Raw genomic sequence first — 15824 nt, forward strand, 5'->3', positions numbered from 1 at the left:
GGAATCAGAAAGTGGGGCACTCACTGAGAGTGAGCCTGATGGTAACTGGGTTCCTAGGTAGAGTCGGGGAGTTCTAGAGTCCTAGAGTTCTGGGTTCAGCTGCGTTGTCACTTATCATGTGGCCTAAAGATGCGTGTGTCACCAACAGTACACGTGCAATACACAAGTCTGGAGGAGGACCAAATTACAGTAGACAAAGTCCATTTCCAGAGAGATTACTTCAGCTGGCTTTGTATCTGATCATGGGGCCCAAGAAAGCCAAGGCGATGACACCAAGACCAATAAATCAATAAATACCAAGCAGCCTGTTCTAGAAATCTATCAGCAATGCTAGCAAGGGGAAGGATCCAAAACTCTGAAGCTGGATTTTACCAATCTGAGCCACATCCGTGGAGAATAGCCTCTTTCCTCCCCTTGCAAGAGAAACTCCTCAAGGCTTTGCAAGTTCAAGGATGACAGGGTTGCAAACACAAGCAGGAAGGCTCCTTTACCATTCAGCAGCCACTGGAATATGCGGACGGGAGGCATTAGTAGAATTTGGCAGCTTGATGAGTAATTAAAATTCTCTTTCAACTATGAGCCAGTGTGTGGCAAGGGTCTGTCCAAACTGATGTCCACAAGGGGCCTGCCCTTGGTCCGGTGTGAGGACCTGTGACCCAAACGTCAATGTCTGAGGTCACGGTTATCAGAGCTACATGTAACCAATTTTCACTGAAGTAGTCCATTCTAAAAAAAAAAGGCAAGCAAACATGGGGGTGTTAGATAAAATGAGTTTGCCAGATTTCTGCAGCTTCATAGAGCCTGCTCTCATCACACAGTCTGCCACCTGCCTTGAAGGCGCAGCCCTGCACGCTGAGGAGAAATGGCCACTGGCAGTCACTGCTACCCCTGAACATATTAATGCCCGGGAATTGTGTCATTTTCCTCCTTGACACAATGTTATACATCTCCTTCACTGACACAAAGGACCTTCTTTCAGCAAGGGGCTCTAGGTAAATAACTGGAGTGGGTGTCATCTGAGAAAAGCACCTGGTTATTAAGGCAATGGGTAGAAAGAAGGATGAAGAGATTAGAAAAAGATCAGTTATACCTTGAAAATCTGGACGCTTTTGATTCTTTAAAAAAAAAAAAAAAATTTCCCCTATTTTTAGAAATCGCCCTGCATGTTTTTAGCATTCAGTTATAGTTCTGGTTTATAACCTTCAGGTCCCTTACCTGTACCAAATAACTTCCTGACACCCCTCCCTACCCTTCAGCTGTATCCAGCGGGATGAATTTATGTCACTCCCAAGGACTAAACACACCTTCACCAACGTTACTCTCGAGGGAGGCATTTCTGGTAATTGCTTTTGAAAACCCTTTTACATGTACACATTCTCATGGCACGGACAATTATGGAACTTCAAATTAGCACTGCAGTATTTATGGATTCCAGTGTATCATCCAGCCTGGAAAATGGCTTATCACTTTAACGTAAAATACATTCGTAATTCTTCTCTCTGGCTGCACACAGGGAGCTGGGTTTGCAGCCTCACCCACACTGGGGCGTCTCTCCACCAACTCTGCGGCAGAGGCACATAAACAGCAGGATCACAGTTTATGGTCAACGAGCCAGACTCGCACCCTCCTTCCCCTTCTGGGACTAGGCACAAGCCACTGGATAGCCATCTCTTCCTCCGACTCTATTAAAGGCTTAAGAGCCAACTCACACAGCCTGGGAAAAGAGAATTTTCTGTTTTTTGAGTCATAAAAAATGGCATTTTGAACACCTGGTTGTACCTGCCCTGTTTTAAATTAGCCAATAAATTGGGAATCCTTGCTTTTAATTAGGTAAGTGTTATTTTTCCTGTTAAGGAGTGAATCAGAAAACCTGACAACTTTAAAACAGTAATCCACAGGTGTGTGAAATACGAAAATATCTGAGATCAAGAATCCTGATGAAAACAAGACCGTCGATGGCTTTCTCAAATCCTCTTTCCAAAATTTAGAGAGTACAATGATTAAAAAAATACCCATGTAGGTTCCTCAGTATTTCCCCCAGAGTTACACATTTGGCAAGCTTCTAAATGTCATTCTTCCAACATTACTTGTCTTCTGTTATTTGGTTTTAAGATATAGGAGATTGTCTCTCTATGTACCCATGACGTGCTTCAAAGCACATGTAGAAAATACATTACAGATGCAGGTTTTCATTTATTTTTAAAAAGGCTCTTTCTAAATCCACAGTCTCCCTCTAAAAGAGAAGACAGAGTTTCTTTGGAGATGGCTGCATTTGAAAGCCAGTTATTAAAAAAAAAAAAAGAAAAAGAAAAAAGGTCAGTATTGTATTGATTCATGGCTAGTTTCCAGAACAAGCATGATTCATTCTAGTCTGATAACGAAGCTCGATCCCACCCCAGTGGAATATGTGAGGGGGAAAAAGGGCTGACAGTATTTCATTGAAATTACAAGATTCCATAAGAAAAACCAGATTACAAGATTACCAATCATAGCAGGGTTGCCTTCTTCTTGACAGCTTAGGTTGTTGTGGGAAATGTACGTGCTTCTTAGACCAAGTTCCTTGAAGAAAAGTTTTACAAGCAGCCAAACATCAGCGTTACTGTTCATCATGAAGCAATTCAGAGAAGCAACAGCGGTGCAAGTTGCAGAAAAATAAAGAGAAATGCTGCTAATGGGAGAATATGGCGGTGGCAGGGGTCACAGTGTCTGGGTTGGGGTACACGGTGCTTTGAACCAGTGAAAAACACCATCTTGTACTTAGAACAAAGCTTCAGCCATCAGTAGGAAAGAACAGTTACAATTGACAGTTTTTACAGCAAGATACCTGTTAGGTCAAGTACAACCCTCTTTTGGGTGAGATTGACAAGAGCTATTAATCCCGTGCATACACCATGACATGAGTTTGGCCTTCTCTGCTTAAAGAATCAACCGAGTTCACGGTTACTGGAGAAACCAGCTACCATCCCAGTGGAGTAAACCCATGCTTTAGTGAGATACTGTGCTCAGCCGTGGTGAGAAGATGGAATCAGACAGTATCTGTGAGAGCCTACATTCTGGGTCGATAGCAAACCATTACTCAAAACAGCTCATTGGCCACAAGGTGCCAACTAGGGCGGAATCACAGAGTTCTCTCTACATTTCTACCTACCCGATTCCCTAACAAAACACACAGCTAAACTCTTATAAGCTACATAAAGTTTGCCAGTCCCTTTGGAATAGAGATGTGCATGTGTGCTTAGCTGCTCAGTCGTGTTCAACTCTTTGTGATCCCATGGATTGTAGTCCACCAGGCTCCTCTGTCCGTGAGATTCTTTTCCAGGCAAGAATACTGGAGTGGTTGCCGTTTCCTCCTCAAAGGGATCTTCCAGACCCAGGGATCAAACCCACACCTCTTGAGTCTCCTGCACTGCAGGTGGATTCTTTACCACTAGCGCCACCTGGGAAGCCTACTGGAATAGATGCTCCCACTGAACAATAGGAAGCCAATCTTTTGGCTAGCTGTCTGAGCTCCCCTATGTAAGCTCCTTCACAGATGCCCTCTGTTTCCATGAGCCCTGCCGTGCCCCCGTACTACAGAGATCCTGCTCACTTGCAAAGGCCACCCCACACAGTATGAAATGCAGGCCTGGAGAAGACGAAGTCAGGAAAACGAAGTCCGTCCTGTTCATCTTCGATTTCCCCACCTTTAGTGAAATACGGTACCACCGAGCAAGACCGCTCAGGATGTCTCCATGGTAAAGCTTGCTGTTTAGTGAGCAGGATCACTGTATTCTAGAAGAAACAGGTATTCCAAGTACAAATTGGTATTCAGTCATGTTAAAAAAAAAAAAAAAAAAGACGTCAGACAGTGCTCCAACAATGCAGGGAACAGAAGGTACACCGTGCTCTGAGGATAAAGACAGAACATTGGGGAAAAAAAAAATAAAGCTTTCTTTTAGGTAGGTACATGCTGACCATCCAGGGCATACCATGGCACGACAGAAAAATGTTTTCTCAACTCGATTAAACAAATGACAAAAATGAGAATGAAGTCCCCAGCCTTGTCTATTGTAAAATTAATTTAGTGTTAGCAATTTTTAATAAAATATTACATATGCACACAGAAAGAACAGAAGGGAATTGGGTTAATAATAAAGGCCAAGCTTGTGAGATGGGGTTAGTTAGGTTTTCATGGCAACTTCCAGGCAGAAAGGAGGTGAGGGCAAGGGACTGAATCCACTGGCCATTCAGGTGCGAGTGTAGATGGCAGCGGGGGTGTGTCCTCAACTAGGGAAGGCTTGTCTTTGGTCTTTCTATAAACCACTGTAGGCAGAGTGACAAATGCTTGCTTTCTTACAAAGGAACTTCCAGGCCCAGGAAAAAGCAATTGTTGGCCTAGTTTCATGAGCCAGAAAGGTCATCTGTGAAAATTACAGGCCCATCACAGGTTCCAAAATGATCCCTCTATTATTTCCTATTTGAAAGGCAGTCAAAAACCCCAGTTTATAATAAAGGAAAAGCATTGCTTCCAAACTCTCAAACTAACACCTCCACCTCTTTCGATGCTTTTTTACCACACACACACACATCACACACACACACATCACACACACACACTGATCCTTTCTCCTTACTATTTTGGTTTACGTTGCACTCGGCAGTGATTTCTAACTACTACTCTGCAATAGCCTGAAGTCTTTGCACTTGGCCTCTAGCAGCAAGCTCACGCGATTCCTAGGACCATTTCCATGTTTACATCAACAGTATCTGCCTAGGAGCTAGCTAACCTTCCACACCGGCTCTCGAGTACACCCTTAGATCAGATAACCCATGTCAACTGCTATGAGGTTTTAATCCTCCCTACTTTCAAATGTAAAACCACCCCAAGATGTATCAGGGTAACCTGATCTAGCACCCACACCAAGATGCCAAGGAGCTGTCTTCTACCAGAAGTTATAACTAAACAGAGGCCAAGAAGGTTGCCAAAGGCTGTTTTCAGGCTAAGCTGTGATGTCTGCATTGTTTAGTCCGTCCATACGGAAACGATTCTGAACAAATCAGGGTCTCTTTGATTTTTAAAGCTTTTAGGAAAAGAAGATTTTCTCATTTTACCCCAGGTTCCGCCAGGGTTTTAACTGCTTTCATCAGAAAAGAAAAAAAAAAAAAAAAAAAACTTCCCCATGTTGGAGGGTTCGTCTATGTTTTCTGGAGTAATGTGTGTGAATTTTATGAAGCAAGACCTTTTTTTGTTTCCACAAGAGTCAACTCACCTCCTCTCAGATATATCTATGACATATAAATCAGCATTTGCAACTTCATGCATAGAGGAAATACTCAAAATCCCTAAGTTTCCCAGGAAACAGTAATAGTCCTTTTCCAAGTATGTGTCCAAACAGGTGGAAATCAGGCCACTTTTGATCTTTGATGTCTAAGATACTAGGCCAAATCATGGGTATTTTTGCTTTTCATGATGATGATTTTTTTAATTTTTAAAAAGGCTGCCACATTAAGTGGCATGCTTATTTTGATCCAAAAGTCATGGCTTCAATTTAAAAACCAGCAACCGGTGCTAGAGGTATACACAGTGTACACTAGAGACCGATTTCCCTGCGTTACATTTCACTGAACTAAACAGAGACAGATGGAATTAGACTCACAAGGAAAACACAGAACCAGTGAATTCTTTAAATGTCACCAGAGTCAAGTTCTTTAATCACTTCTTTCTTGTAGAAGCTCATCCACTAGCACCTTTCTTTCCATACATTTTTATGAGCTTGGCTAACACGGCTGACTGTAAAACTTATCTGAGAGCTATCAGCAATGGTTTAGTTCAAAATGTCCACCTCTTCCAGGTTAAAAGAAACATACTCTATTGCAGAGGTTGCGCTGGAAGATTCTTCTGCAGTTTGATTTGTAAAATCTGCAGCAAGAGAGTTGACCCTTGAACAATGCTGCAGGGGTCTGGGGTGCAGACCCTCTGAACAGTAGAAAATTCACATGTAACTTGGAATTGGCCCTCTGTGTTATATCTTTACACTTCCACATCTGCGGATTCAACCAACTTTGAATTGGGTAGTGCAGTATTACTTACTACTGAAAAAATATCCAAGTGTAAATGGACCTGCATTATTCAAATCCATGTTGTTCTTCTAAAGTCAATTGGAGCTTCATCCCCAGGAAACTAGAGGAAGGCCAGCCTTACAGTCATTAAGCTCTTCAAAGGATGGATGTTTATACAGTACAAAGGAGAAGATGGAGAACAAAAGAGCCTTTCTTGGGGAAGCAACTCAGAGAGCTCTTTAAATTCTGGTTAATAAAAATAAGGACTCAGACAAAGAAGAGTGATCGAAACAGAAGCAAATAAACTCAAACTTAATAAGGAGGAGGACCCCAAGTTTCTTAATTTAAGGCTGGGCCTACCTGTAGTACAGTTACTCACTAACGCCTTCAATTGCACCAAACCCATGAATATTCATTGGAAGGGCTGATGCTGAAGCTCCAATAGCTTGGCCTCCTGATGTGAAGAGCCAACTCAATGGAAAAGACCCTGATGCTGGGAAAGGCTGAAAGCAAGACGGGAAAGGCAGTGACAGAGGATGAGAAGGTTGGATGGTATCACCAACTCAATGGACATGAGTGTGAGCAAACCGTGGGAGATAATGAAGGACAGGGAAGCCCAGCGTGCTGCAGTCCATGGGGTCACAAAGAGTCGGACACAACTGAGTGACTGAACAACAGCAACATACTGTGCTGAAGTAGGGAATAGCATTTTAAGTGGAAAAAGTTGATTCAAAACATAGGCACACCGGTTAAAGACAGGAAAAAGGGAAGCTGATATGCATGTTCACCAGTTTTAACAAAATTTAAAATGGCATCTTGATATTTTAATTGTCTCTTCTTTTAGAAACTGCTTGACAATGCAGTCAAACTGATTTGAGAGCTAAGAGGCAAGTGGGGTTTCTGATTCAACTGTGGACAGGCTGGGTTTCGTATACTTGGTGGAAATTTCAAGAGGCTCATGTTATATTTTGGTTTTGCCAAAAACAAAACAAAACAAAACAAAACACATTGCTTGGTTTGAATCTTCAAAGCAGTTCTGAAGACTCAAGTGGGAATTATTCACATTGTAAGTGCAGGCCACAGCAGCACAACTTGGTGAGATAAATCCGTGAGAAGTTTCCAAATGAGTCACACACGCAGGGAAGAATCTGGCCAACAGACGTTCTTTAATTAAATGCCTGTCTAATAAAATGTCGTCAATGGCATACAGATGATTGGTAAAGGAGCCAGGGCAACCGGTTGTTGAGTTCTGGAACTCATTAAGTGCTACGAGAACTCATTCTTTATGCTACGAGAATTTCTTGCATTTTTATCTTGCCCTGAATGAGCAACAACAAAGTATCTACTGCAAAAGGGTCTATAATTTACATATTTTGAACTACTACCGAGCGAAAGATATTAATGCAGGGAGGCCATTGGAGTAGCCCTGAGTGGCTTGAACATTCCTGCTTCTATATCTGGCTTGTTTTCCATCCAAGGCCTTAAGAAGACATCATTGCATACAGCAGCCACAACTTGAAGACCTGGCTTCCTTGCTGGTGCAGGCAACCCCCTCCACTAGCTACAGCCTTAGTAAAAATGGTGGACAGGTCTTGGGAAACCCTTTGGAAATTTGAAAGAATTCACGGTCTGTCATCTCTGCTGCCCATTCTGTTTATACTCGGGCCCATCTCTGACCTCCCTGCACTCAGTTCAACTTCATGGATGTGTCTGCCCTTCACAGACCACACAGGGAGATTGCAAAGGCCAGGGAAGGGCTTGGGGACCAGTCTTGCTACAGGCAGGGAGCATGGAAGGTGGGAGGGTGGAGGCTGTTGGCTTTCCCGGACAACCTCACCTCAGTGAACTGGCTCTACCGCCCGGCTCACACAACGCTTAGGCTGACTCCCCCCGCAGTGCAGGCAAGCTCTCCCAGAGGCAACAAGTGAATATTCTGAGCACTTCAGAACACGTGGCTTTTGAACAAACTATACCCTCCACCCATGCCCTTCTTTTCCTGTAAGCACCATGAACCACAGCAAAATTGCCACTCTCACAAAGACTGGCGGAGAAGCAGAAACTGGGTTGTTTGGCTGGTACAAAACCAACCTGAGAAAAACTCTCCCAGTGACCCTAAAAGTGGGAAATCTTGTCAACACAGAACTGTGTACACCACTGTTGATCAGTTGCTCTTGAAAACACTTTAGATAAAAGCCGACTTCTTCTAGGCCAAAGCAAAACAAGATAATCAATGGGATATGTTTTGCTTTGGGATTTACATCTGATGATTCACATTCTAATCCGGGTAAGTTCATACCTTTCGCTCCTCCATATTTCATGATCAGACTGCTATATGATTAGAGGTAAAAACAAAACTCATTTGGGCAAACCACCTTCACAAATAAACCACAGATTCCAAATGTGACTCTGTTTAACTCACATTTGACTACTTTTTATATAGCAAGTTGACATTTTTTTCTAAGTTCAAAACAGGAAAAGCAAAATTGGGATATAAACTGCAAAAATCCCACAAAATAAAAAGCAGAAGTTCATCTTACCTAGTATGGACTCTTAACAACCTAATGCTACATGATTCCTAGTCTTCATGATTTTAATTATTAATCCACACAAGAATGTCAAAAAATAAAATATTGAATCCAAAAGTTCCTAGTACATTAAGATGCCACAAAGAGTAACACGCTGAAGTCTAGAGGCCAAGGCTCTGGTTTTAGCTTTGTCATGCAATAGCTATAGGACAACATGAAGTCTCTTACCTTCATCAGAACAAGGTTTCTTAACAATAAATGAAGGTTTAACCTAGGTGACCTCTAAGGTCCCTTATGGTTTTAAAATTCTGCGACTGTTAAATATGTAAATCTAAAGCAAGTCATGAAGAGACTACTTCAATGAACATCTTTCAAGCTTTCCAGTAATCAATTTGATTCATCAATCATGCACTGAATCAAATGACTAGGAAGATGAAGCCAAAGTGTGTATAAAAATGGATTAAGTTTTCAGAATCTTTAAAACCAATGTCTTGACATTCATGTGGACAGACAGTCACATGTGAACCACAGGGTCTGTCAATATTTTTGCTTGTTCAACGCTGCTGCCAAATTCTACTCAGTTTCCTAAACACGCTTAGTTAGCTTTTCTTCATGACAAAGCCACATGATGAGTTTTTATAAGGCCACTGGCAAGGCAGCACCCCAGGGATCGATCACTGTTACAACTCTTTCCAATAGTTTTTAGTTACTTAGGATCTATAATTTTTGTTCTACAATTAATCTTTTTTTTTTTTTTTTTTTAAGTACCAAAGACTAAAAAGTACCAAAGAGCAGGCAAAGTACCAAAATACCCAAAAACATTTCATTTGTAATGCTTTTCTTATTCGGCAAGCAAGCCAACATTTCAGCTAACCCTCTCATCACATTCCACTAGGTTCTACAAGGCAATACCATCTGGCCGAGAGATGACCCTGGCTGCCTAGCAGAGCCATGTGGGGAGCCCAAGAGGCACTCCAGACCCATTATATCTCAATTTCTAGGGTCAGGGCTCAGGCAGCAACCATTTTAAAAATGTCTCAGGTGATTCCAAAGTGCCGCTAAGGCTGAGAAGCAATGCAAGTTCAAACCACCTTCCATCTGAAATGCAGAATACTGGGTGGAAGGCACTGGTATAGGTGGGACGATTTAAAAAGAAACCAAACCTCTCAATACTTCCAACTTTCTTTTTTTCCTGCACAGAGAAACAGCCCAAAGTCACTGATCCGGGGAGAAGACACTGTTCCTGAGAGTGTGAATGTTAAGAATATGCATAAAAATCAACCAAAGGCCATGAGACTGGGAAACAGTCCTTCTCAGCAGAGTGCACTATTCAAAGGCAGACACCGAGTTTGCTAACTTCTTGGCGACGATAGCATATGCACCCTTCGAGATCTTACTTTCTCCTGTGTCATCACTCCAAAGCATCTCTGTGCTTCCCCAAGAGGTTCTGACAGCCAGTTACAGCTTCTTCAAGCATCACTAACATTTGACTCACGAATACAAACCCAAACCAAACCAGCAATCCCACGCCAATTACAGTTCATGAGGATTTATATCATTTCATCGGAAGTCTGCAAAGAAGAGAAAGAATTCCACAAGCTTCTGATTTAAATATTGATTAGTCTTCACTAAGATTTCAACCACGCTTCACCTCAACAAGCAACCAACTTACACTGGGCCTTGAATTTTGTCAATTCCTCACCTTATGAGGCATAGCAAAGCAGTCCTTCTTTTAAAGAAGGGGTTCAAAGTAAAGCCTGCACCTTTCCTGGGACCTCAAAGACACTTTAGTCCCAACACTCAACCAAATGGGAGAATGATCTGTGTACATGATTGAACATACGTAGAAAATTTCCATGTAAATAAGACACACTAACACAGGATCAGATTCATATTAGTATTTCTTCCTCGCCTTCAACCAGAAAGAGAAACAAGCTCTTGGTATAATCAGAGAAACTTGTCATGATACGTGAAGTTGTTAGTCTGAAAGATTTGAGAAGTCAGGCATGGCTTATCCAAACCTGTCTGCCCAAAACTCCCTGTGACAAATGTCAATTACAAATTAACAAGCCGCTAGGACTCATCCTCCCCAGGGAAACCCTGGACGCCAGGTTTCCAACCTTTGGGGACTGGTCCTCTTGTTTCCTCATTCATCCTCCTCTCTCTCCTGGTTCAGAGGCAGGCCACCCAAGGACTTCTTTGTCCTCACCCTGGAGGGGGAGCTCAGCACGGCTGGGTTGCCAAACACCAGGGGCTGGCTCAGAGGGTTCACCATTTCAGAATCTGAATCGCTGGATTCACTTCCACTGCTGGTGGAGCCCTCGGTCATTTGCAGAGGTGCCTTGCCAGCGGTACCCACTGACCGCGCCATCCTTGAGGCTGGACCCATGAGAGGTGTGCCATTAGCTAGCATTCTACCTCCTGAACCAGCCAGGCCTCCCTTTCCAAGGCCATCAAGCATATCCATTGCCTCCGGGGTTGAGGCTACCTGGCTAAGAATGAGTGGATCTGTCTCTGACTTGTTATATCTCAGATTCTTTAAGTATGGCCTTTGTGAGCTGGGGGAACCGTTTTCATAATGGGGCTCCTGGCTTGGGAAACTCTCTCCTCCCACACCTCTCTCTCTGCGGTCATGTGTGTTTTCAGAAACATAGCCTTGAGACCCGGTCCTGTCCCAGCTCAGACTTGGACTTGAACTCCTGCTGCTGGGAGACAAGGGAGTGGCCAGGGGACTGTGACTGCCTGAACCTCTGAACACCTCGTCTATCAGAGAGCTGTGTCGTGGGAGTCTGGGGCTCCCACTCAGATCGAAGCTGAGGTCTGCTGAGTCATCGTCAAGGAATTCTCTGGAAGGGGGCCGGGAGGACTTGGCAGGGTGAGGGGCAGCCCGGGGCCTAGCCTCTATTCGCCTCTCATCATCCCTGGATGGCAGATAAACGCCACTGGTCACGTCAGCCTCATAGTTGTCATTTGTTTGGGACCGGGACGCGTGCTCCCTGAGCAGGTCGGATTCACTGTCTACGTCACTGCAGTCAATGAAAGGAATGGACGCGCTGCTGCCTCGGGCAGCCTCGGATGCTGGACCTGTGCTTGGCTGCGGGGCCCGCGGCCTACTCTGCTGGGGCCTGTCCTTAACGAGCTCCTCGTCTTCCTCCGCCGCCGCCCCGCTGGCCCCGTCTCCCTTCGCGCTCCCGGCCGGGCTCCTGGACGGGCCGGGGCCGCGCGGCCGCTCAGCGTCCTCGGCCGACGCCGCAGTCAGGTCCCCGCCCTGCGGGCAGCTCTGGCCGCCCGGGGGTTCAGAGCCTTCTCCGAGGGTCAGGCTGACACTCTGCTGAGCCTGGGGGAAGAAGCGGGGTGGGGGTGGGGGGAGATAGAAAAGGGAGCCATTAGACCCCAGCGCAAAGAAAGAGCAAGCAAGACGCGGCGTCTAACGAATAGCAGAGCCTTGCGCACCAAGTGGCCAAGGAATGCTTGAGAAAGCCTACCCTCCGGTCCTGGAACAAAGCGCCCTGGCACTAAGCGGGCCCTCCCAGGGGTGTCTCGCCAGGTTCCAGAATGTTCTTTCAGGGTCCCTGGCAGCCCAAGTGACGCAGGGCCGCAGCATTCTAGGACCCGGGGTCTCCCGAGTTTTCTTTGGAACAAGAGCGCCCTTCCCGCCCACAGGGGGCTTCCCGAGGTGGTGTAGGGGCAGGGGGAAGAGGAAAAGGCACCCGCCCAGGGGCCCCAAAGCCAGTTGACATGGATTTCAGACAAATGACAGAAACCATCTTTGTTTCAATGCCCAAGGGCAGGAATGAGCTGGTCACAGCTCTCTTTGGAGTCACACAATGAAATCGCCTTCGTGTGCTTCCCCAACAAAGGTCTTATTCTCCTGTAGAGAAAACCCTGAGAGCACATCCAGAGACCAGCTCGGGGCAAACGAGCTCTGGCCACCCTCAGAGCAAGAGTGATAATGGGTTCGGCTGCCAACTGCGGGCGCTGCGGTGTAACGCGAGCCCTGGGAACTGGCCACCCGGTCCTCTGCCAGCGCGAGGTTCTGACCTTGGCACCAAAGGGGAGCTACACCCATCCCTCGAGAACTAGGTTCCTGACACCCGGCCACAGCTGGAGGAGGGTGGGCTTGGCTCTGGGGGGCCCCACCAGCCCTATGCTGAGCTCAGGCCAACAGAGAAACATCCTCAGGAGCAAGGGTGTGGGAGGGAGAGGGGCAGGGATACAGGCCGGGGTCTTGGAGCCCAGGCTTCCGAGGTGAGGAGCGCAGAGCCTGAGGCTTGCCGGGGTCAGAGCACAGAGCTCGACTCCCCAGAAAACACCCCTGAAGGGTGAAGGACGAAGACCTCAAAAGCAGACCCGGTCCTCAGCAGAGGACGTCTGGTGGTAAACAGAGCTATGAGAGCGACTGACACCATCACTGACTTGTTTCGGCACTTCTGAATTTGGCTCTGACGGCTGTGTAGCAAGGCTTCTGATGGAATGGATCTTGCTGTGTTTCCTGGGAGAAATCACACAAGACAGACCAAATTAGATGACATGTTTTTTTTGTTGTTGTTGCTGTTGATTAAAAAAAAAAAAAACAAACCAAACAGCACTAGCTACTCACTCAATAGGGAAGGCACCTAAAGTAGTCTGGATAAATGATCCCTGGAAACAGACCCCGCCACCCCTTCTATAACACCCGTAGGATCCAGGGGTTGCTTCAACCTTGAGCTAGTTCTCGGTGTCCCTAGCTTCTGCTGGATTGGTCCAGCTGGTTGGGAGCACCAGCTACTGAAGGCTCACTCTCTAGTCGTGGGAAATGTCGCCGGGAGGGAGAAGGTAGCTGCACTCACAAAAGCTCTGAATTGCAAGCGATGCTGTGACGATACGAAATCAATTTGCGTGCTCTGGGTACTGATTCTGTAGATCAGTTCTGTAATAGAGGCCACTGGCACTAATCGGCTGACTCCTTCACAGCCCTCGGTTCAGAGAAAAGGCCCTGCCCCAGGAATGAATTTATAGACTCCATAGTAGAAGCAGCTGGATTTCAGTGCCACCAACACCTCCCCTTTCATCTTTTCTTTCCCTTAGTGAGTCGGGTCCCACCTGCCCAGGGAGCAAGCATTAGAAACCTTTAAGGCACTCACACACATGCGCTAAGCCACTCAGTTGTGCCTGACTCTGCGACCCCATGGACTGTAGCATGCTAGGCTCCTCTGTCCATGGGATTCTCCAGGCAAGAATACTGGAGTGGGTTGCCATTTCCTTCTCCAGGGGATCTTCCCAATGCAGGGATGGAACCCGAGTCTCTTGTGTCTCCTGCGCTGGCAGGCGGGTTCTTTACCACTAGTGCCACCTGGGAAGCCCATTCACACACATGAAACTGTAGAGAGATTCAATTCCAATGTCTATCCAGCTTTTCTTTAAAATACTCCAAAGTAACACACCAAAGCTCTGGAGCACCCACATTCTGAGTCGGAGAGAGCAGGGCCCCTTCTCATATGATCCCCAAAAGACTAATTTAAATCATCTGAAAAAATGATGGGGTTTGTTACATCTAGATAACCTTCTGAACCTTACGTCTCTGGATACGGGGAGGTAGAAACAAGCCCAGTTCTGAATCACGACAATATACAAGGATGGTCACGGCAGTGTGTTTGTTTCAGCAAAGCAAAACACCCAACAACCCGAATGTTTGTCAACAGGGAATCAGATAAATTAAAAATAATACTTTCGTGATACCATAAAATGATGAACCTAGATCTCAAACTCAGGGTAGGGTTTAAGAAGTAAGATGCACAATTATGTACAATGTAATACTGCTTATTCAAATGAAAAAGGACATCCCCAGGGAAATTCTGCCTGTTCTCTTGGGTGCGCGAATATTTCTATTAGAAGTAACGTGAATCAGGTACTTTGCCTCTGGGGAGAGGAGGAGGGGCATAACGAAGGCTGTTGCTTAAAGGGGTTTTTTCACTGCATCCATAACCACAATAGCTACGAATAAAAGAAGAAATAAAACCCCAGGAACAAAATATTAAAAATGTTACTAGCTAATTCTAAGTAGTAGGAACATGCATGCTTGCTGTATTCTCTGTGCTTTATTATACTTTTTAAATGTGTTCAAGTGAAAAAAGAAAAACATTAAAACAAACACTTGTAATTCTCCAGGTAGGAACACCAGAGTGGGTAGCCATTCCCTTTCTCCAGGAGATCTTTCAGATCCAGGAATTGAACCTGGGTCTCCTGCATCGCAGGCAGATTCTTTACTGTCTGAGCCACCAGGGAAGCTCTGTTACTAAACAGTCCTTGGTGAACCAACATTTCATCCCTTAACCCTTTTAGTCCCTCTAGGCAGAACAATGCTGAAGGGCAATGGGCTCTGGAGCTGGGTGACCTGGGCGAGTTACTTAGCATCTTTGAGCTAATGTGTCCCAGTCTTTAAAAAGGGAAGAAAATAGCACTAACCTTGCAGAGATGGCATAAAGACTCCATAAGTTCATATGTCTAGGGGACTTGGGACAAGGCCTGGCATATGACAAGAGCTACCAGCATTTGCTAACAACAATAACAAATTGTTTCTCTTCAATCAAACTTCATCGAGTTAAAAAGTGTATAGAACTCTACTCAGTACAGTACTCTGTAATGACCTGCAATGTAGATTCTATGGGAGTAGGATACAAAAAGAGGAGATATATGTATAACTGATTCATTTTGCTGTACACATCAGAAACTAACATTGTAAACAATGATACTCCAAAAAAATTAATTAAATACATAAATAAAACTAAAGAAAAGGGGTTGCAACTTTTCCAATTAAAAAAGATTTCATAGAAATACTGTCAGTTCAAATCCCCGAATATCTAAGGACTCAAGGGTGAGTAGGTTTTCACAGCACTGTATCCTCTCTGTAAGCTGCTGTTCCTCCTCCATCCCTGTCTCCTGCCCCCTTCCTCTCACCCCGGAATGAGGGTCTGCAGCTGTTCTTAACACTGAACAGGCAGGGCCGACCTGTGGCCCCCACCCGTGGCCCACCAAGAATGACTTCCCTCAAACAGAAGCAGCACTGACGTTTCTCTTACCTTTCAAACTGCACTTTCTTATGTCCGCCTTCTTTAACATAGTCGAGAACCTGCTTCTGAGTCCGACCACTACAGCAAAGACCGCGGGCGGGAAGGGAGAAGATGGCAAGGCGTTCTCAGGTCACACTCAGCCCAGCCCTCCTCCCTCTTTGCCTCCCCTCCTCCCGTAAGCAGTCCCAGGAGAACCTGTGCTTTGCTGTCC

General features: G+C 45.3%; 1 protein-coding gene across 8 annotated transcripts in view; it reads right to left on the bottom strand.

Moving 5' to 3' along the window:
- Positions 1-15824, bottom strand: part of FARP1 (FERM, ARH/RhoGEF and pleckstrin domain protein 1) — a 309007-nt gene that overhangs the window by 42832 nt on the left and 250351 nt on the right. For 7 of the 8 annotated variants that reach the window (XM_044927132.2, XM_044927129.2, XM_045162548.1 and 4 more), the window contains exons 11-13: positions 15623-15691; positions 12969-13056; positions 11649-11901 (exon numbers count right to left, since the gene is read on the bottom strand). In XM_044927132.2, coding sequence (XP_044783067.2) covers positions 11649-11901; positions 12969-13056; positions 15623-15691 — 410 coding nt within the window. The remainder of the gene's footprint in view (positions 1-11648; positions 11902-12968; positions 13057-15622; positions 15692-15824) is intronic. The other variant, XM_044927136.2, reaches the window with a different exon arrangement.

The sequence above is a fragment of the Bubalus bubalis genome, chromosome 13 (genome assembly GCF_019923935.1).
Source record: "Bubalus bubalis isolate 160015118507 breed Murrah chromosome 13, NDDB_SH_1, whole genome shotgun sequence".
Classification (NCBI taxonomy): domain Eukaryota; kingdom Metazoa; phylum Chordata; class Mammalia; order Artiodactyla; family Bovidae; genus Bubalus; species Bubalus bubalis.